Source organism: Vipera berus (assembly GCF_964194415.1).
Source record: "Vipera berus genome assembly, chromosome: 10".
NCBI lineage: Eukaryota > Metazoa > Chordata > Lepidosauria > Squamata > Viperidae > Vipera > Vipera berus.
In genome coordinates this window covers 21,766,168-21,789,317 of record NC_138213.1, presented here as the reverse complement: position 1 = coordinate 21,789,317, position 23,150 = coordinate 21,766,168, and the positions used below count along the sequence as shown (strand labels likewise).

The following is a 23,150-nucleotide window of genomic DNA, read 5'->3' as shown; positions in this document are numbered from 1 at the left end:
GTTTGCCCTTGTTTCTCCTATATTCTTTCATCATTTTCTTATATCTAAAGAATGGATTTCACTGTTTTAAAAAGGGAATTTCATATTAAAATATTTTTCATGTGCAAGTTTTAAGAGTTTTAAATTCAGTTTTAGCACAAGGTTTATTACATTTTATATTGCTGGGCTTTGTATTTTTGCCTGTTGTTTTCTAAGGATGGACTGAAGAGAGAGACCTTTCATCAAAGGGTCAAGAATTGGAAACACTGTAGGGTATCAGGATGTTCAGTCTGACTGGGCAAAAGCTATCCAAAACTCACAAAACGTTGGAAGAAAAGTCCACCAATGAAGTGTCTGTCTGTCTGTCTATCTTACATAGTCACCCATTTCACAAACTCTGGGTGTTGTATAACAAGGCTTAAAATATTTAAATTAATAAATAGTAAAACACTAATCATTACTATTACAAAAAACCTATAAAAGACACCGCTAATAAGGAAGTAAAGTGGGGAAATGTTAATAATAGGGGAGCCACCCCAATAATTCCCAGGTGCCCTATTAAGACCATTCTCTCTGCTCATATCTTCAGGGTATCCAGCTCATCCTATAGCCACCATGGAAATTCGACCAAGCAGAGCCTAAGGCAGAAGAAAACAGCTAGTTTTCCACCTTTCTTGTTAGGAAGTCTTCCAGTGAGGGTTCTTCTTAAGACTGCAGAACAGGTAGGAAACCCAGTCTGCCCTGCTTCTTTAAGTAACGACTTTGTAGGGACATATCCTTATCATTTTTTAAAAAAATGCTTGCGCTCCAAATCCCACCATGTTTATGGAGACCCAGCAACTATTCTCTCCACAAAAAGTGACCAAGTTTAACCCAGAGTTTACGCACAAACCTTCTGTAGTAATCCAAGGGCTGCAATAGCATCTCGAGAATTACGAGCCACAACGACAGCCTCCAAAAGGCTCCGCAGTGCTTGTGTCTGGGGATTCATGGCCAGAGTGTGGGGAACAGACTGCAGGTGCTGCTCCAGCTCTGCCATGCATTTATCATAGATCTGTGCCACGTCATCAGTTGCCCAGGCTTGCTGTATTGGGATGAAGCAAAGATTGTGGTCAGATCACTGAGGAATCATTTTATATACTTGCTTTTAAAAAATGTCTTTGGATTAGTTTTCATCATGAGCATTACTATCAGCATCTTCAAAAACACTGTTGTTTAAATAGACACTGCTGGAATAATAGTCACCTAAGCCAAGAGCTTATACTGGACTACTGTATTCATGCTGATCTCCAAAGCCCTTTCCACTTTTAAATTCAGTGATTCTATGACATGGATAAACATTAAGCCTTTAATAGATAGTAGTAGATTTTAAAATTTTCCTCTACAGTATTATGTCACTTTTGAAGAATAGCACTACTCATCAAAAGTGTTCTTCAAAAGCCACTGGATAAGACCCTTTTCTGACTAAAATGGACAGCTACCTTCATAGGCTGGGCCAGGATTCCTGTTGGTTGGCTTGAATCATTTGTTGGCAGGAAACCAGGAACATTTCGTGCAAATTCTTCATATACAGCTAGCTGCTTTGGGTCCACACCACCAACCTTAAGAAACAAAAAATGAATGTCAGTAAAATATTTCCACAACTGTATTCACATCAATATTCAGTCAAACTACTATATTTGAGAGTGGATTCCTCAATTACTCTTGCTTGCAACTAATTCAGGAAGAAAGACTACAGTTACTGCAGTATCTACTGAGTAAAGATATTCAGCTAAAATTTATTAGTTTAAGAGCAGATCTTTCTGCATTAATGGCAAGCCTGAAGTTCCTATTATTGCTAGAAATCTTGCTCTGTATTACATGCACACAGTACACAACATTCACCAAGTTCAATGTGCCTGATGACAAAACCAATTTCCAGTTCTTAGGCAACTAGCAGAAGAACAGCAGGAAAGAAAGGGATTCCACCTGGTTGGGTTTCCGCAAACTATTAAAAACAGAATTATTCCAAAGAGTACCAATGAAGGAGAATAATTGTATTCTAGACAACCCACCAGACAACCAGATCAAGAGAACCCTCAGTGACCTCACTAAGAACGGTCAAATTACCAAAGAAGAACAGTGGCGGATGAAAAGCAGTGGACCCTATCCTCCCACACTTCTGCAGATGCCCCAAAATACACAAACCTGGCATACCCCTCTGTCCAATCGGATCTCTACCAGGGACCCCTACATACAACACTGCAAAATAATGAACAAAAAAGCTTGGGCATCTCACAAGAGGAAGCCAACACTTCATTAACTCTCCACTACAGGGTCTTCAAACAATCAGGGATGTGACTATAGATGAGGACAAAATCAGGGTCTCACAGCCCTGTTCACCCCTATAGATCCAGAATTAGCCAAAGAATCCATGACTGCAGTGCTTCACAGCACACCTAATTGAATACACAAAGATCAAAATACCCAGGATTATGGATCTCATAAACTTCGGCTTAATTAGATACTTCCAATTTTATAGCCAAATTTACCAACAAATTAAAGAGACAACTATGGGATCACCACTTTCAGGACCTATAGGGGAGGTCGCCATGCAACATCTAGAAACCATATCACTTCCACAAATACAACCAAAAATATGGATCAGATATATAGACGACACCTTCACCATAATAAAGACCAATTAGAGAACCATCAATAACCTTTTTAAAAGGAATCCAGTTTACTAGAGAAGAAGAAAACAACTCACTACCCTTACTGGACATCCTGATCAGCAGAGACCACACTGACAAACTAGAAATGCAAGTTTACAGAAAAACCACCCATACTGACCAGGTGCTTCACTACCAAAGCAACAACACAACCCAGTTCTTATTATTGCAATATGTATGCATGTTTATTTTTTATATCTTTCAGGTTTTATGTCTCATATGTATGCATGTTATTTCTTATATCTCTCAGGTGTTTTATGACAACAAGCAAACCTCAAACGTGTATTTGCATTTGTATAACTACCGTTATATGAATTTATATGGTGGTATTATGTAATACCAGACGGGGAGTGTGCTGCCACCACGTGGCTGTTTTGGAGAAATTACAATGTGGGCAGTCAGACCCTCCTACCCTATGATGTATTTCCTCTTCCCTCCCCTTTCTGGGATGGACTTCCTCCTCCTTTGTCCCTAGAGAATCTCCTCCTCCATTAACCAGCAAACATGTGACAACAGCAGACATGTGCAGACGCTGGGTGTTTTACCAGTTTCTGACCTTGGAGATATCTTGGAAATGCTGTACAAACATCATCTTAATGCACCCACCTACTGTATTTGACTCTACATGCAATAAAGGTATTTCTATATGATAAAGGGTGTTTCCACGAGTTCAACTATCTGGAGAGAGAGCTGTTAATGGTAATGGCATCTGCTTATATAGACCATAGAAGTCTTAACAAGGGATTAATTACAGTACAACGGCTTTTGATCCAGAATAAGGCCAAATCCAAAAATGCCAGAGTATTTCTAGAAGCCTGGTACTCTGACAAATCAGCAATCAATAGACACATAGACAATAACAACATCTATAGACTATGCAAAAGAGACAATCAACTAGTCCAAAAGAGAAAAAGACTCAAGCATCTCTCTACCAGTAATCAGCATTTAGATCATTATAATTAGTTCCAAGGTCAACTTCAGACCAACAATCAAGTAAGCAATACCCCAATCAAAAAACTGCCAAAGAAGTCAAAAGCAAACAGCCCAAACAATCACTAAGACCGCCCACACCCACCCAGACAGGCAACGTTGCCCACTATCTCCTCTATTTATTCTTTCTCTAGAAGCACTCACAAGAATAATTCGAAAAGATAAGCTGATTAAAGGACTAGAAAGCAGAAAAGAGACATTTAAATTACAGGCTTATGCAGACGATTTAGTTTTCACTTTGGAAGACCCCTTAAAATCTGGAACAAGATTATTACAGGTGCTGGAAAATTATGAAGATATCGCGGGGTTGAAGATTAATAAAGAAAAAACTAAAATGTTAGTTAAAAACATGTCCAATTTACAAGAAACTGAGCTAGTAGAAAAAATTAATATCCAGGCATCTAAAAGAGTAAGGTACTTGGGGATCCAATTGTCGGCAAGATGTATTATACCCAAAAGAGAAAATTAAGACAAATTAATAGATCAAGTTACAGCAGACTTAGACAGATGGAAAAACTTGCAGCTCTCCTTTATGGGAAGAATAGCGACAATCGGTATGGATAAAGGATTGGATACACTTAAGGAACAGAAGACTACTAGCATTAGAAGACCATGACATGCAAATAGGGTGGCACACCATAATGTGGGACGGGAAATATAAGGCTCATCAGTACTTCCAGAATCATCATATTAGACGGGCACTATTAGACGTGTGGATAAAAATTAAAAAAAAATAATTATATAGAAATCCCCAATTGGTTATCCATATTAGAGATATTCATGTACCCCAAATTCATGAATTTAGGAAGCGTAATCACATATAAAGATATCTTAGACGAGAATGGAGACCTGAAAACAAGGAAAAGACTATTAGAAGACGGTATAGAGCTAGAATGGTGGGCATACTTACAAATACAGTCACGATACAGAAAAGATTAAAAAGAACCAGGGATAAAATTAGAGCATACACAATTAGATAAACTCCTTCTAAGAACAGAAGATCAAATGATAAAAAAGATATATCAATATTTATTAGAACAAGATTTGTTAGAAGAACAGGTAAAAGAAACAATGTTAATCTGGAGCAAAAATTTTTGTTACAGTATTGACCTAGATAATTGGCAATCATTATGGGATAGAAACAGGAGGTTAACGCTAGCCACTTCCTATAAAGAAAATTTGTACAAGATGTTTTATAGATGGCACCTTCCCCCTACAAGGCTAACAAAAATAGATAAAAAAATCTCACCGACATGCTGGAAATGCAGAAGGCTTCCAAGGACTTACTGTCACATGTGGTGGGAATGTTCAAAGTGTGAAATTTTTGTCATCGGATAAAAAATTGGTTGGAAGAAATATTATTACAAAAAATTGATTTAAAACCAGAAACCTTATTAGGGATTATTAATGATAAACTCAGGAAAGCATCTTTCTACTTACTATTGCATATTTTAACCGCAGCATTTGCTTTTCATCTGGCTACTAATGGGCCACAGAATCCGCTAACAAAATGGTGGAGCAATATCTCAGATGCTGTTTCCTACCAACAAACGAACTGGACTGACCTCCTCCATTTCGCAGAAGTGGCTTACAATAATTCTGTTCACAGCAGCACTGGCTACATGCCTTTCAGAGTAGCCACAGGAAAAGAGTTCAGCCCAATACCTTAATACCCTCAGGTGCCCTCCGCTTCCCAGACACTTGATCAATGGTTCAGGGGGTGGGAAGGAGTTTGGAGGAACACGAAAACTGCTTTAAAAAGACTTCTGAGACCTATAAAAAGCAGGCTGATAAAAAGAGGGCTCCCCAAAGAACATTCCAAGTTGGAGAAAAGGTTTATCTGTCAACTAAATATTTATGCCTCAAATTACCCAGTAAGAAATTAGAACCGAAATTCTTGTGGCCTTGGAGATTGGTTTTGTAGTATACTGTAAATTGAATGTATATAGTATTCAGAGAAAATCTGGACAACATTCTGTCAGGGATTCTTTCACATAGAGTCTTGCATTAAATAGGGATCTAGATTTGAAGGTAAACTGGGATTCTACAAACCCCTTTCTGTTGTCTCCTACAGGTGACAATCAACTCAGATCCTCTACTGATGTCTCCTGGTATGAATGTGTTATGGTAAAATTGAGCTTTGACAAGAGGGCTGAACACCATTTGAAACTGGATCCCCTGAGAAGTTCAGAAAAAAAGTCTGACATGGTCAATATACCACAATTGCCAAAGAGAACATTGTACTACTTTATATTTGGATATCTATGCATCCACTAAGAGTAGCCTTAACCTAATGTGGGAAATGTACAATGGGGTCAGAATTCAAAGTACAAGGAAAGAGAAGACAAGACTTGATTATTCTGGGCTACCCTGGCTTAAAGTGTCCTAGCCACTTGAGCAATTTATCCTTAGGTTCCTACTCTCCTACATCTCCTGGGGATGCAGCACTTTTGCTCATTGGGGCAGATGCAAAGCTGCAATGGTTACCTCTTGAATGGTCTTGAAATGATTTTTAAAAGACAAATTTAGCTGAAAAGCATTTACAACTTTTTGATATAGAGGCAGCCAAAAATACAAGTGATCCTGAGAATGTAAAAAAGTAATGTATGTCCAAAATATATGTAGGTGAGCAATTTCACTTGACCCCTCTACTTGGCAGTTTCTTGCTCACAGGTTGAAGACTTCAAAATGCTTTGCAGGACTCTCCTTTCTCACCTTCAGCCTGATCTGTTCTGGCATACGCTCAGCCTGGTAAGTCAAAACCACAGGATCACAGTACCTGCGGCCCTCTTGCCGGGCATGTTTTCGGAGCTCAAATTCCTGTTAAGAAAAAAAGACAGAGGTGAATGACAGGAGGACTACATAGGATAGCCAGAGCCATAAACCAACCAGGTACTTACAGTCGCCAGCCTCTTGTCCATTTCAGGACCTGCTTTTTCCACCGCTGTTTTCTGAATGAAGCAGCAGGCCAACTCACAGTTATCTTGAGCCAACTGGGCTGCGGCCTGCTCCATCATCTCCCTCTGCTGTGGTGAAGCTGCCTGTTAAAAACTCAAGACATTAGAAGGGGACAGAGCCCATCTTACAGACTTCACTTTATATGACTTAAAATGAACAAATCTGTTTAACCAATTCTATATATTAACTAATATATATATATTAGTTAAGGGTTCAATGTGACTGAATTTAGTGGAGCTTACTCTTAAGAGCACAGAGTGTTTTCTATGATAGAGATTTCTTCCTTAATTTAATCTATTTAATTTAAAGATTAAATCTTTAAGAATAACATCTATTTTTTTCTGGCAATCAGGAAATCCTATTTGTAAATTGACTTTTTTCTCAGTTATTACTTCTAACTTTTTTCAAATTTTACACAGGCCTGTATCAAAATACAGTCTCCCATACTAGGGTCTTCATACAAAACTCATTAGTTATAACTTGAAAGCTGTGCCCGTTTCCTATGTAGTCACTCTAAGAAATGCTGCATTACAGACTTCATGGGAAAGTTGAATTGTATGCCATCAATATATTGATATACATTTTATATTTAGCCAACATAATTCTAACATACTCAGCATAAAATTATTTCAGGATTTTCAAATTCTCAATAAATTTCATGAGATATAAATATTACTTCTTGAGATTGATTTTCTTTAGAAATTACTTTATTATAAAAGATGTTTGGCTTAGATCCGAACAATACAGTATTTCCCCTTCAACCTTCAAGATTTTTCTTCCATTTGTGGTGCGCCAGTTGCGACCCTATTTGGACCGAGATGCCCTACGCACAGTCACTCATGGGCTCGTGACCTCCCAGTTAGACTACTGCAACGCTCTCTACATGGGGCTGCCCTTGAGGACCACTCGGAGGCTTCAGCTGGTGCAGAATGCAGCCGCGCGAGTTGTGATGGGAGTCTCCCGATACTCCCGTGTAACGCCTCTTCTCCGCGAGCTGCATTGGCTTCCAGTTGCCCTCCGGGTGAGATTCAAGGTGCTGGTGATGACCTATAAAGCCCTAAATGGCATGGGTCCAGATTATCTCAGGGAGTACCTGAGCCTCCCATCGTCCTGTGCGCTCCCACAGGGAGGGCCTCCTTAGGGTTCCGCCAGTTAGGGAATGCCGGCGGGTGATTCCAAGGGGGAGGGCATTCTCTGTGGGCGTGCCTGCCCTAAGGAATGAACTGCTGGTGGAACTTCGGACTGCCCCGGACCTTTGCTCGTTTCGCCGGGACCTGAAAACTTGGTTATTTGATCTTTCTGGCCTGGACTGAGGGGTTTTTAATTTAATTTTAAATTTTAATTTGTTTTAATCGTGGGCTAGTCTTAATTTAATTCTATTTTAATTGTATTTATTTGTATTGTTTAATTCGCCCTGTAAACCGCCCTGAGTCCTTCGGGAATAGGGCGGTATATAAAATCAAATAATAATAATAATAATAATAATAATAATAATAATAATAATAACAACAACAACAACAACAACAAAAACAACAACTGTGGTCACCCCCTTGCTTAAATGCAGGACACTATGGTTAGTCTTATGATTTGTTTGTAGCCAATTCAATCTACTCTAAAACAGGTATGCTTCAATAAACCACAGTTAATCTAAATTCTGCATGTTATCTGAATTCTAAATTGTAGTTACATTTTAATAGCTTCCTGGAATCATTGCACTTTTAAAGAATTCCACTTAAGAATGGATTCAGCAGACATGCAATCTTATCAGACAGGTACACACAGTCCACCTTCCCTTAAGCTTGCAGAGCAGAGAAATATGAATTTTACATTAGGTCTTCCCCATATATAGGGTTTATGCAACCTCCACCCCATCTTTTGTGGTGGTGGGACTTTCTCTATTTTTATGCAAATATATAGCCTGTGTGCTTTATTCAATTGGGATTTGTCAGACATAGATAGAAAGATATTATTCTGTGGGCTTACACAACTGGCTATTTACATCTAAGATAGGATGAAACAAATCATATGGTGTTCCTTGGTGGCCAATCTCATTCTTTGAAATACCTTTGAAAGTATCAATGGCAGTTTTCATATACAATATACTGACCTGAACATTCAAATACATCCTAAAAAATGTTAAAACAAATGCCCTAACTACATCCTAAAAGTGTTTTCAACTCCCTTTGTTCCAGACAGCCTTTCTTGCGAACAACACACCTACCCGCAATGCAGTGGCAAAGCTGTTCTTCAGGTTGGTCGCAATGCTCATCAGCAAGGGCTCCCTGCAGGTAATCATGGCCATGCCAGCCGTCAGGTTCCGCATCATGTGATGCGCTGCCACACGCATGCGTGACTCTTCTGAGTCCAGTGCAAAATCCTTCCTCACTATCTGTTCACAAGTAGTCATGGCAATTTTAATTGAGCGGTCCACTACAGGATGAACCAGTTCTTGAACTGCACGCTCTATTGCTTGGCGCACACACTGCTTTAACTGTGGATGGGCTTGGAACAGGGGAATCTGAAAAGAGAACAGCCGATACAATCCATCTTGTTTAAATCTATTTTTAATACCAATACGACCAAGTAAAAACCACCCCAGCCCACAGGAGAGGCGATACTTACAGTGGGGTTTAGAGTAATGTGTGGAGCTAGCCCTCCCAGGGAGTATACGTTGATATCATGATAACTGTACTGTGGCTGTGGAGGAACAGTAGCTGTGCATGTAGTGCTGGTAGCTGAAGTTGTGGAAGTAGCTTAAAAAAAATTAAGAGCAGGGGGTTTTTTAGTTGTTTTTTTTTTACTAAACATACATTCAGTAACATGATGGCGCTTGGGTCTATACCTATCGCCCTCACTCACAGCCCAGCTGATGTCTTGGTGGATGCCTGGGAAAAGGCGGCCACTGAGGCACTCAACTGTGTTGTTCCCTTGCGACCTCTGACCCGGCGCAGATCCCGTTGGGCTCCATGGTTTTCTGTGGAGCTCCGGGAGATGAAACGTCGGAGACAGGGTCTAGAGAGCGGTTGGAGGTCCAGCCGTTCCGAATCTGACCGATTGCAGTTAAGAACCTTTATAAGGTCTTATCTTGCTGTGATGAGGACGGCAAGGGCTAACTACTTCGCCACCCTCATCGCGTCCGCAGATAATCGCCCGGCCGCCTTGTTTAGGGTGACTCGCTCCCTTCTTAACCAGGAGGTGAGAGAGGATCCCTTGCAGGGACGGGCCGAGGAGTTTAGTCATCATCTGACGGACAAAATCGCTCAGATCCGGGCCGGTTTGGACTCTGACTGGGTGGAGTCTGATGTGGAGGAATCGGACGGTCTTGAGCATGTTATCTGGACTGAGTTCGATCCTGTTTCACCTGATGATGTGGACAGAATCATGGGGAGGCTGAGTTCCACCACTTGTTTGTTGGATCCGTGCCCCTCCTGGCTGGTTTATGCGGCTCGGGAGGGGACACGAGGCTGGTTCCAGGCAGTAATAACTGCTTCTTTGAAGGAGGGTGTCTTCCCCGCTGCCTTGAAGGAGGCGGTGGTGAGACCCCTCCTCAAAAAGCCTGCCCTGGACCCGGCTGTTTTAAATAACTATCGTCCAGTCTCCAACCTTCGCTTTCTGGTGAAGGTTGTTGAGACCGTGGTGGCGCATCAGCATCCTCTGTTCCTGGAGGAAACTGATTATCTGGACCCGTACCAATCGGGTTTCAGGCCCGGGCACAGCACGGAGACGGCATTGGTCGCGCTGGTGAATGATCTCTGGCGGGCTCAGGACAGGGGTTGCTCCTCTGTCCTAGTCCTATTAGATCTCTCAGCGGCTTTCAATACCATCGACCATGGTATCCTACTGCGGCGTCTAAGGGGGCTGGGAGTGGGAGGCACCGTTTTACGGTGGTTCTCCTCCTATCTCCTGGGCCACTCGCAGTCGGTGTTGACGGGAGGGCAGAGATCCACCCCGAGGCCTCTCGCTTGTGGAGTCCCTCAGGGGTCAGTTCTCTCGCCCCTCCTGTTTAACATCTATATGAAGCTGCTGGGCGAGGTCATTCGTGGTTTCAGGGTGGGGTATCATCAGTACGCTGATGATACCCAACTTTTTTTCTCCACCCCGAACCAACCCAGCGATGCCCTCGCCGTGATGTCCCGTTGCCTGGAGGCGGTCCAGGTCTGGATGGGGAGAAACAGGCTTCGTCTCAATCCTGCCAAGACTGAGTGGCTTTTCGTATCGGCATCTCGGGCTAACCAAACTATTCCACCTTTAACGATGGGGGGTGAGGTGTTGCCCCCCGTTGATAGGGCTCGCAACTTGGGCGTCCTCCTGGACTCACGGCTCAAGTTTGAAGATCATATAGGAGCCGTGACCAGGGGTCTTTTGCCCAGGTTCGCCTGGTGCGCCAGTTGCAACCCTACCTGGACGGAGATGCCCTACGCACAGTCACTCATGCGCTCGTGACCTCCCGTTTAGACTACTGCAACACTCTCTACATGGGGCTGCCCTTGAGGACCACTCGGAGGCTTCAACTGGTGCAGAATGCAGCCACGTGAGTTGTGATGGGGGTTTCCCGATACTCCCATGTGACACCTCTACTCCGTGAGCTGCATTGGCTTCCGGTTGCCCTCCGGGTGAGATTCAAGGTGCTGGTGATGACCTATAAAGCCCTAAATGGCTTGGGTCCGGGATATTTGAGGGAACACCTGCTGCCAGCATCAAGTTCCCTTCGTCCAGTGCGCTCGCACAGGGAGGGTCTTCTCAGGGTGCCGCCGGTAAAAGATTGCCGGCGGATAACACCCAGGGGGAGGGCCTTCTCTGTGGGTGCGCCTGCCCTCTGGAACCAGCTGCCCGTGGAGCTCAGGACTGCCCCTGACCTCCGTTCATTCCGCCGGGACCTGAAGACTTGGCTCTTTGAGCTCTCTGGCCCAGGCTGAGAATTTTAACTGGGGTTCTATTTTCAGGGATAATTTAATCTTTTTAATAGTCTTTTAACTTTTGTATTTTGTATTGATGTGATTTTAAAATGCCCTGTAAACCGCCCTGAGTTCTTCAGGAAAGGGCGGTATATAAATCTAATAAAAATAAATAAATAAATAACATAGTTGATGTATTATTGGAAACAAAATGCTTCTTTAGAATAACAGAAAAGTCAAATAAGTTGTAATGGAAACATTGTTCTGCTAAATTTTACAATTGCACTAGTAAGAACTCTAAAATTATAATCATTTGGAATATCCCCTACATTTAGTAGAAGTCCAAATAAAAGCTATGTTGGGACAATTCGCATTGACAATGACAATAGATGGATTGTCAATAAACTATGTGTGCTTCATAATCATCACCAGATATGCTTCTTGAAAGACAAGCAGGTGAAAGCAGGTGGAGTGTGTCACTGGGTACCTAAATAATTGCACAGGGTTGTATCCAATACAAGGAACAGACTCCGTGCACTTATCCCTCCTATTTGAACATGTGAGAAGGTCTTCTAGGAGGTGTATCGAGCAGAACTGAGTTTTCTGTCTTCATGTATAGGGATATCCTCACCACGGGGGGGGGGGGGAATTTAAAGCACAACTGAGAAAGGAGGTCCCTATTGATACAGAAAAAAATTATTGTAGTCTGTTTCTAGGAATTGATATGCAGCATTAGATTTTTTCAGCTGTCCACTAAGAGAAACGCATCTGAATATATCTGGTAGATGACCTTGAAAGTAATCCTGCCAGCACCAAAGAGAACTGGATGTATTTTCTGGCGTATAAGACTACTTTTTAACCCATGAAAATGATCTCAAAAGTTGGGGGGTCGTCTTATACGCCGGGTCGTCTTATACGCCGGAACAAAAACATAAATCAGTCGAGCGTCCCCGTTCTTGCAAAGCCGGGCCGCCCCGCGCAACCGAGCTATCTCCGGCGTGGCTCCGGGACACGGCTGGGTGGGAGCGTCGGGAGGCTCTCCCCACGCGAAGGCGGCGCTGCCCGTCGGCTCTTGGCCCGAGGGGAGGGCCTCGCGCCCGCCGCACTCACCTGTCACCAGCACCGCTCTCCCCCCATGGGGATGCGCTTCCGCCGGGCGGTGCTGGCCGAGATGAGCCAGCAGGCAGCCGCCGTGAGCGCGGCACTGAGGGGCAGCGGCAGGACGGCCTGGCCCAGTGCCTGCAGGACGGCCAGCAGCCCTACGCGCAGCAGCAGCCGCCGGCTCAGCAACAGGTCCGAGCGCAGAAGCTGCACCGCCAGGCTGCCCAGGAAAAGCAGCCACACCGAGAGGCTGCACGCCCAGTCCAGCTCCATGAGGGGCAGGGCGGGAAGCCAGCCGGGAAGAGGGACCGGGAGCCCGGGCCGAGCGCGCCTCGGCCGACAGTGAGAGGCGGCGGGCGGAGCTGCCCCGCCCTGCGCCCAATGGGAGAAGTTCAAGGCCTGGGGGGTGAAGCAGGAGGGGCGCCGGCCATGGCAGGGTGGCGGCTCCCCTCCGGCGCTGCCTGCCGCCCGGGAAACGCTGCGCCTCGGGGGCCGGCAGAAGCGCGGGAGCAGCGGGAGGGCCGGCGGGGCCAGTCGGGCCTTCGCCTCCTCTGCGACGGATAGGGAGGGCAGGGCGGCTCTCCGCTCTCGCCTTTGCGGGTCTTGTATGCGCAGGTGCAATTGGCAAAAGTTGCCCCCTCGCCGCCCCCACAAGGCCTAGGAGCCCTCAGGTGAAACGGCCCCTTTTGCGCGTCCCCCGCGCCCTCCCCTGAGAAGAGCCTCCTGGGCTGAGAGGCGTCCTCCCGGCCAGAGCTCGAAGGCAAGAGCCCCCCCAGCAGCCCCTCTTCCCCGCAGGGGCCCGAGAGTCGCCTTCTGTGGGGTGGAGCTGGACCCCAGGCGCTGGTGCGGTGGTTGCACCGCCCCCCCCCCGCAGGACGCCTCCCCTGCATCCCCCCTGGGGAGGGAGCGCCCGCCCGCCGCCAGGCCGTTCCAAGTTCCAGAAACTTCCGGGGACTTCTGGTGGGCCTGGCGCCCCTCTCGCCCGCAGACCACGCAGCGGCCCTCACCAGCCGGCCTCGGCATGGCCGCCCCAAGCCCGCCTCTCCAGCGCATGTAAGTATTTTCCGGCGTATAAGACAAAAAACCTTAAAAAATCTTCTTAAAAGTCGGGGGTCGTCTTATACGCCGGGTCGTCTTATACGCTGGAAAATACGGTAGTGTATCTTCCTTAACTCCTCTATGACTTGTGTTACAGACTGAAGGAGCTGTATATAAGCTTATGGTTCAGTTTGGAATAACAGTTGATTACAAATGGAATACAAGCTAAAAACAATAAGTGAGAAGCGCTATATATAAATTCAGTAATAAACAAACAGTAAAAGCAATTTTTGGCTTCACAGAAAACCATGTCAAACCCAACCATGTCAAGAGAAATAGCAGTTCCATTCTATCCTGTCTCAAATACAGCACCCAATTCTGTTTATCGCAGAAAAGTGTCTCTAGTGTCCTGCAGAGCCTCTGGGATCACCACCCTCTGTTCTCTGCCTAAAGCTTTGACTGATGTAAAGCACAACTCAGGATGAGGAACTCTTCCTCTACACCAGGGGTGTCAAACACAATTTCATTGAGGGCCGCATCAGCATTGCGATTGCCCTCAGGGGGCCGGGTGGGTATGGCCTGGGCGGGCGTGGCCTATTGGGTGGGCGTGGCTAGCGTGCGTATGGCCTACTGGGCGGGCGTGGCCAGCTCTACATTGTTCGCATCAAGGGTGTCTGTGGGGGCCTGGGCAGGAGTGGGACAGATCTGAGGGTCTCTGGCAGAAGGAGGGTCTCTGGGCCAGGGCCAAGGCAGTGGGGGCCATTCCCTCACTGTTTCCAGGATGGCTTCGCGGGCCACATGAAACCACTTCGCGGGCCGGATCCGGCCCCCGGGCCTTGTGTTTGACATGTCTGCTCTACACCCACTTTAGTCTCAATAATGCAAGTTAGGATTGCCCATGAGACAGACCTGGCGGAAGACTCTGTCTGACCTTATTCTAGAAATGAGGTTTGGTCCTGAAGAGGGGACTGGCATCAAATTTCATCTTTCTCCCTATGTCTCCTATCATAATTTCCTCTTGGTATCATTGCCACAAGCATCCTCCTCCTGTCCACTTCCTTCATGAGCCCCATGAAGGCATTATCCCCATCTGTAACAATCATATTCCCTCTCCCCAAGGATTGTTCCTTAATGCCCCCATGGATCAGGCCAAGACACTGTATTCAGCAACTTGCTTTTTGCAGGGATCAATTGAATAACTCTGTGGCACTGACAAACAGGAGGTTAGGATCTGCCATTGTTCCCTGCAAGTAGTATTTGGAGGCACACTCATTCCATGTTGAAGGTAAGTCTTTGAGGCCATCAGCCCTGGATTGACCTGTTCTCTACATATGTTTATAGTGGTCAGAATCCAGTTATATTTTATTTCTATCCATCTTCTCTGATTTAAAACCAATCCTTACTATCTCCTGGGAAGAGGGGTATGCATGGGGGTTTTATTACTTTCACTTCCGCTATTCACTACAAAGTAAACTTTTGTTGATTCACTTGGGGTCTGCTAACCATAACAATGTGGTCTTTCACCCTGTGCCACTCTGAAACTCTCCTCTTTACCGACAGCAAAAGGGGAGGGGGAAAGATGCAACACCTCTGGGTAATAAGAGGATTGAATGATCATGCCAACGGAGCCAGACTGATGTTAACTTTCCTGAAGTTAACACCTAGAAATCTGCAGGTTTGAATCACCCAGAAGAACTGCAGGGTGGGCGGCTGCTTGGGAACACTTTAAAACATTGAATGGTGGGGGGATCCCTCATATCCTGTCTAACATGCCTACAGTCAATTTCTCTTAATAAAAATTGCTGTTGGAAGAAACCGTTTCCAAGAGTTCTGTTTCCTTAAGACGTAGATTGAAGTGGGTCCTTACAATAGAGCTTGAAATTCTTCAAATGATGCAGAGCCACCAAGCAGCAGAGAGAAGAAAATATGGTGGCAGACCTTCTGTTTTGTTTTGAAGTATTTTGAGCTTCATACGAAGCTGGTGCATAAGACTAGTGACAATTGTTAACAAAGAATAATCTGAGAACAACCTTGTTTTACTCATCACTTTGGGAAATACAAATTGTGTTAGCATAGTTAGATCATGTAGCAGCTGTGACTAGGGGGGCTTTCGCCCAGGTTCGCCAGTTGCGGCCCTATCTGGACCGGGATGCCCTGTGTACGGTCACTCATGCGCTCGTGACCTCTCGCCTTGACTACTGTAATGCTCTCTACATGGGGCTTCCCTTGAAGACCACTCGGAGGCTCCAACTGGTACAGAATGCGGCCGCGAGAGTTGTCTTGGGAGTTTCCCGGTACTCCCATGTTACACCTCTGCTCCGCGAGCTACATTGGTTACCAGTTGTCTTCCGGGTGAGGTTCAAGGTCTTAGTGATGGTTTTTAAGTCCCTCCATGGCATGGGTCCGGAGTACCTCGGGGACCACCTGCTGCCGGCGTCAACTCCCCTCCGCCCTGTGCGTTCCCACAGAGAGGGCCTCCTCAGGGTGCCTCCAGTCAGAGAATGCCGGCTGGTGGCCCCCAGGGGGAGGGCCTTCTCTGTGGGCGCCCCGGCTTTGTGGAATCAACTGCCGGTGGAGCTCCGGATGGCACCGGATCTCCGCTCCTTCCGGCGCGGGTTAAAGACCCACCTGTTTGAACAAGCTGGCCTGGCCTGATGGGGAGTTAATTTGGGTTTTAAATATTTGTATATTTTATTGTTTTATCTTGGGCATTAATTTAATTCTATTTTAACTTTTGTAGTTTTGTATTTTTATCATATGCCCTGTTCACCGCCCTGAGTCCCTCGGGAGAAGGGCGGTATAAAAATTTAATAATAATAATAATAATAATAATAGTGCAGACAAAAATTATTCTGATACTTACTGGTAGTAGTAATTGGTGGTAGCTCTTCTGTGTGTTTTATATCCTTCTTTGGAGCAGATAACTGTTCATCAAGGTTTTTCAACCGATCCTTGTCTTTTAGGAGACTACCAGGTTTTAGATCATTGATGTCAAGGGCCAGGTTTTTGCAGAGCACTTCAATTTCAAACTTCAGATTCAGCTGCACAATATATAATCATTTCAGATTTCATAATGTAATTATTTTAAGCTATATTGACCTAGGACGCTGAGCTTGTCGATCAGATGGTCGGCAGTTTGGCGGGTCGAATCCCGAGTGCCGCGTAGCAGAGTGAGCGCCTGTTACTCGTCCCAGCTTCTGCCAACCTAGCAGTTCGAAAGCACGTAAAAATGCAAGTAGAAAAATAGGGACCACTACGGTGGGAAGGTAACAGCGTTCCGTGCGCCTTTGGCGTCTAGTCATGCCGGCCACATGACCACGGAGACGTCCTCGGACAAGCGCTGGCTCTTCGGCTTTGAAACGGAGATGAGCACCGGCCCCTAGAGTCGGAAACGACTAGCATACATGTGCGGGGGAACCTTTACCTTTACCTTTACCATTCCAAATCATGGCATACTCTGAAAAAATATTATTTCTTTCAAGATAAGATTACATAGAAAATTAAATCTAAATTATGCTAGGAACACAAAATAGAAGTAGCTGAATTATAACTGCTAGCAACTATTTCAGCAGGGTTATTGTTCATCCAATATTTTGATCTGATTTAATCACATTCAGCAGTTGAGTTCAAATCCTGAAGGAAATTCATGTTCTAAACAAGGGTAAAAGTATAAGTAAATTAAACACAATTTACCTTTAAGTCGTGCTCCTGATGAAGCTCTGCAAGAACATTCATTATTGCCATGGTCCATGGATTTGGGGGCCTGAAAACCTACAAGGAGAGAAGGAAGATAAAATCAGCATCCTGGTTTTAAGAATAGCATTGGGAAACATAAAATAGAGTTGACACTACTACATTTAATAAATCTTTATTGATTAGCTCTTGGGCCATATCAAAGTGCAAAGTTCCAGCAACAAATTGTTACTAAAATTTGATAAAGGTAATTTAAAATGGAATTTGATAAAATACAATTTAAAATGGAATTTGATAAAATACAATTTAAAATGGAATTAAAATAAAATACAATTTAAGATAAAATAGTAATAAAATACAATCTAAAATGAAATTGTAATAATGTACAATAATGTAAGATATAGACAAAATATGATAACATTATATTTCGGAGTCGCCCTTGCAATCTACCCCAATCAACTACTACATATTAAAAAGGGAGCAGCATAATTTTAGCCAGAGGTGAGTAGTAGTCTGCCAAATGTTCTCAGGACTGCAGTCTGAAATGCTGAAGATATTGAGTGATGGGGGCTGTAGTTAGCAGATCTAGAGGTTTTCCACTCCCGCCCTTTGGAATCAGCAAAAACACCTGTATATTTTTGAAAGCAAATATGCAAAAATGGAACAGTTGTAACAGCAAATGGGGAGAACATTGGTGAAATCAACATCAGACGAGGAATCTCCCAAGGGGACTCACTTTCACCACTACTGTTCAACATCGCATTAAGTCCATTGACAATAATATTACGAAACACAAAACTGGGATACCACGTCTCAAGCCAGCATGGCAAGATAAACCTTCTACTATACATGGATGACTTAAAACTGTATGCGAAAAGCCATACTAAACCTGAATCAATACTCCACACAGTTCAACTGTTTAGCAGCGACATCAGAATGGACTTTGGACTTTGAAAATGTGCTATATCAGACATGTCAAACACAAGGCCCGGGGGCTGGATCCGGCCCGCGAAGTGGTTTCATGTGGCCCGCGAAGCCATCCTGGAAACAGTGAGGGAACGGCCCCCACTGCCTTGGCCCTGGCCGAGACCCTCCTTCTGCCAGAGACCCTCAGATCTGTCCCACTCCTGCCCAGGCCCCCATAGGCACCCTTGATGCGAATGAGGTAGAGCTGGCCATGCCCACCCAGTAGGCCATACGCACTCTAGCCACACCCACCCAGTAGGCCATGCCCACCCTGGCCATACCCACCAGGCCCCTAAGGGCAACCGCAATGCTGATGTGGCCCTCAATGAAATTGAGTTTGACACCCCTGTGCTATATTAGCCATGCAGCGAGGAAAAATGGGAAAAATAGAAGGAATAGAACTGGGAAACGGAAGTATTATGAAAGCACTAGCAAAGGATGATGGTTACAAATACCTAGGCAAATTGGAAGCAGATAACATCTTGAATGGAAAAGTCAAAGACTCAAAACAAAAGGAATACATCAGGAGAGTCTGCAAAATACTAAAATCAAAGCTGAATGCTAGAAATATAATTAAAGCCATTAATACATGGGCAGTCCCAGTGATACACTACCCAGCTGGAATTATCAACTGGACTTTTACTGAATTGGAACACCTAGACCGGAATACGTGTAAACTTTTGAATATGCAGCACGCTCTACATCCATGAAGTGACATTGACAGGTTGTACCTGCCAAGAAGAATAGGAGGCAGAGGGCTATGGCAAATCCACCAAACTGTAGAAGAAAACGAAGTTTGAATGACTATGTAAATCAAAGTACAGCATTATAAAAATAACAGAAACAAAGGCAGAATATAAGGAAAAACGGCTGGATGACAGATTAAATAGATGGAAAACCAAAGCTTTGCATGGACACCATTTGAAAAATATTGAAGGAAAATGTGATAACAACTTGACATGGGCATGGCTCAAGATGGGAACCATCAAGAAACAGAAGACTTAATACTGGCTGCTCAAGAACAAGCACTACAAACTAATGCCATGAAAGCGAAGATACAAAAATCTACTGACAATCCAAATTGCCGACTTTGCAATGACAAAGTTGAAACTGTTTCACATTTAATATGTGAGTGCAGCAAAATCGCACAAACTGATTACAAAGCTAGACATGACCAAGTTGCTAAACTAATCCACTGGGCATTGTGCAAAAAATACAATTTGCCCGTGTCCGAAAAGTCATGGGAACATAGGGTGGAAAAAGTTGTTGAGAATGAGAGGGTGAAGATCTTATGGGACTTCCAAATACAGACAGATCGCCATTTGGAACACAACACGCCAGATATTGCAGTCATAGAGAACCGAAGCGTACAGTTGATTGATATCGCTGTACCAGGAGATGCCAGAGTCGAAGAAAAAGAACTGGAAAAAATTATGAAATACTGCGACCTGGCCATCGAAACTGTGCGATACTGGATGAAACGTGTAACAGTGATACCCATTGTCATCGGGAAACTGGGAACTATGTCTAAAAACTTTGCAAAATACATCAAGAAATTGCAGCTTCCTGCAATAACTCCAGCAAAGCTACAAAAAACTACGCTACTCGGAACATCTTACATTTTAAGGAGATATCTGGTTGATACCTAGGACGCTGGCAGCAACCCGTGTCAACCATTAGTGCCAGTCAATTTGAATGTTCAGTTGACTGAGTTTCATGTTATAATAATAATAATAATAATAATAATAATAATAATAATAATAATAATAATAATAATAATAATAATAATAATAATAATAATAGTGTTCAAGTCTGTCCAGATCCTCCTGTATCTTAAGCCTATCTTCTGGAGTGTTGGCTATTCCTGCCAGCTTGGTGTCATCTGCAAATTTGATGAGTTCCCCATCTATTCCCTTGTCCAAATCGTTGATGAAGATGTTGAAGAGCACTGGGCCCAGAACAGAGCCCTGGGGCACCCCACTACACACTTCCCTCCATGTAGATGTAGTTCCATTGAGGACCACATGCTGAGTACGGCCTGTCAGCCAGCTATGAATCCATCTGGTGGTGATGCTGTCTAACCTACATTTTTCTATCTTATCAAGTAGTAGGTTGTGATCTACTTTATCAAATGTCTTACTTTGAAGTCCAAGTAAATTATATCCACAGCATTCCTCTGGTCCACTAGTTTTGTCACTTGGTCAAATAATGCAATAAGATTTGTCTGACATGATCTGTTTTTGACAAACCCATATTGGCTTTTAGTAATGACTTTGTTTGCCTCTAGGTGTTCGCTGATTCGTTGTTTATCTTTTCCAGAATCTTCCCAGGTATTGAGGTCAGGCTGATAGGTCTGTAATTTCCTGGATCCATTTTTTTTCCTTTTCTGAAGATGGGAACTACATCAGCTCTTTTCCAATCCTCTGGTAGTTCCCCAGTGCTCCAGGATCTTTGAAAGATATAGTTCAGTGGTTCTGAGATCACATCTGCCAGTTCCTTCAGAACCTTGGGGTGTAAGCAAAATGTACTGCATACTGTGTTCTTGGTTCATCTGCATTTTTTAAAGTATGAGTGGAATTGTGCCTTTCTGCCTTCAACATTATGGTGGGTTTTAAGAAGATTTAAAGGGTTCCCGTATCAGTCGTGACTGACTCAAGGGGGCAGTATTCATCTCTGATTCTCAGCTGAGGGAGCCTGCATTGTCTGAGAGACACTTCTGTCATCATGTGGCCACCATGAAATACAGAATGCAGTAACTTTCCTGCCGGAAGGGTAACTATTGAACTACTCGCATTTGCATGCTTTTGAACTGCTAGGTTCAGCTCATTAGAGATTAAAATCCAGAAAAGCTTCTTAGGTCAACGGAAAACTTTAAAGAATTTGAAAGTGGAGTGGACCTATAGAAAGCTACAAAGAACCAACACTGGATAGAACCAACAGAGGAGCTTGCACCTGGATCTGGCGAAAACCGCAAAGTATGGAAATCATTGAATAGACTGTGCATGGGTACAAGATCCAGAGACCAACTGAACAAATGGGGCTATCTGGTTGCTTCTGCTCTTTGCAACTGTGCTGACATGCAAACCACAATACGTATGTATACCTGCCCTTTATGTCCTGACCAGGGTATACTTTAGGACCTCCTGGAAGCATGATAGAATGCAATTAATGTTGCTAGTTTCTGGGCAAGATTTGTTTAACCTGTATATATTAATCTTGTACTTTATATTTTAAATGTTATGTTACTTAATTTCGTTGTGAGTCACAGAATGACAATAAAGATATTCTATTCTTCTATTCTATTCTATTCTATTCTATTCTATTCTATTCTATTCTATTCTATTCTATTCTATTCTATTCTATTCTATGCTATGCTATGCTATGCTATTCTATTCTGTTGTATAGTATGTCTTATTTTAATTGTGATGCTTCTGACACAAATAAACAGTTAGCTTAGCAGAAGCTGGGGTGAGTAACAGGAACTTATCCTGTTTAAGACAATGTTTCAAATCCAACTTCAGGATCTCATCACTGACATGTCACAAGAGACTTAGGAACCATTAAAGTTATTAAAAGCACTGAAAATTATGGAAGATTCTTGCTTCTATATGTAATTTGCATTCTAAGTACTCTGTGCTTTAGACTTACCACACTTCTTACGCTGGATTCCAATACTTTAGCAACAAATGGCACGACATACAGCAATTCCTGCTGTCCTTTTACATAAGCTTCTAGCAGCAAAGATTTGACATCCAAGTCCTAAAATAAAGAAATAATGAGACAATGTCAGAAGCTAAATTGGTTTCTTTTGCATATTTTACTTATTTTTTATACATGCTGTGTTTGTAGGTCAATGCAGAAACCAGGAAACGAGAAAATATGCAAGGATGCTCCACTTCTCACCGTATGCAAGATGGGTTTATTCTTTGCCAGTGTTATCATCCCCAGCCAGTGACCCAGGTTCTTCAGCAATGAACGGTCTGAGAAGTTAGCAGCAGCTTTATCTGAAGTAAGCAGCACCTATGTTTTTTCCAAGAGAGAGCTTCTGTCAACAAGAAGGAATGCAAATCTGACATGATAGCAAAACTCTTCTGGGGATGCTCAAGCTATTCAGCATATTGACTGAATAAAGAATACAACCTCATCCCACTCCTTTGGGGCCACACTACTATGTTCTGCCATTATGTGGCTTCTTGACCTGTGAATACATTACTCAAGAGGATATCTGGGGTTCCCATTTTATAAGCACATTCCACACTTGATGTGATTGACACAATGAAAGGCCTTTGTTATTGAATGGAGCATAAACTGACTTATTTTGGGTATTCTTGGTTTTCTCAATTATAAATAATGCCTTGTATTTCTTGACATTTTCTAAAACCAGCTTGAACATGGGAGATCTCTATTTCTGTGTAATATTCTAATTTGCATTGGATGAAGCTGATATCTTAACATCTCACTATAAACAACAAAATAATTGGAGGAAGAATTATGTATGTTACATTATCTAAATCATAAGGAATGATTTGCTAACTTTAAATTAATGCATTCCTTATCTGTTACACAATTGGTCTGCTCTTGCAAAGCACAAGGATGAAAATATGGCTGTGTATGACACCAACCTTGATATTTCTGTATGTTTCATTCAAAACCATTTTATTAAATTCTGGATTTTTAAGAGTGTCAAGGAAATTTGAATAGAGACTATGGAAGTTTGGCTCAATGCTAACTCTCTTCATCACGAGATATTGCGAAACCCAAGGCATGAATTCTTCTTTCACCGTTTCCTTCAATTCCTCAACCTGGCTCCATAAACAAA

At 43.5% G+C, this 23,150-nt stretch overlaps 1 protein-coding gene across 5 annotated transcripts in view; it reads right to left on the bottom strand.

Annotated features, from left to right (window-relative positions):
* CNOT1 (CCR4-NOT transcription complex subunit 1) overlaps positions 1-23,150 on the bottom strand; it is a 148,032-nt gene that overhangs the window by 22,738 nt on the left and 102,144 nt on the right. For 4 of the 5 annotated variants that reach the window (XM_081336113.1, XM_081336115.1, XM_081336116.1 and 1 more), the window contains exons 25-35: positions 22,954-23,133; positions 22,235-22,351; positions 21,980-22,090; positions 17,366-17,443; positions 16,536-16,713; positions 9,261-9,391; positions 8,860-9,156; positions 6,581-6,721; positions 6,396-6,500; positions 1,461-1,580; positions 872-1,063 (exon numbers count right to left, since the gene is read on the bottom strand). In XM_081336113.1, coding sequence (XP_081192239.1) covers positions 872-1,063; positions 1,461-1,580; positions 6,396-6,500; positions 6,581-6,721; positions 8,860-9,156; positions 9,261-9,391; positions 16,536-16,713; positions 17,366-17,443; positions 21,980-22,090; positions 22,235-22,351; positions 22,954-23,133 — 1,650 coding nt within the window. The remainder of the gene's footprint in view (positions 1-871; positions 1,064-1,460; positions 1,581-6,395; positions 6,501-6,580; positions 6,722-8,859; positions 9,157-9,260; positions 9,392-16,535; positions 16,714-17,365; positions 17,444-21,979; positions 22,091-22,234; positions 22,352-22,953; positions 23,134-23,150) is intronic. The other variant, XM_081336117.1, reaches the window with a different exon arrangement.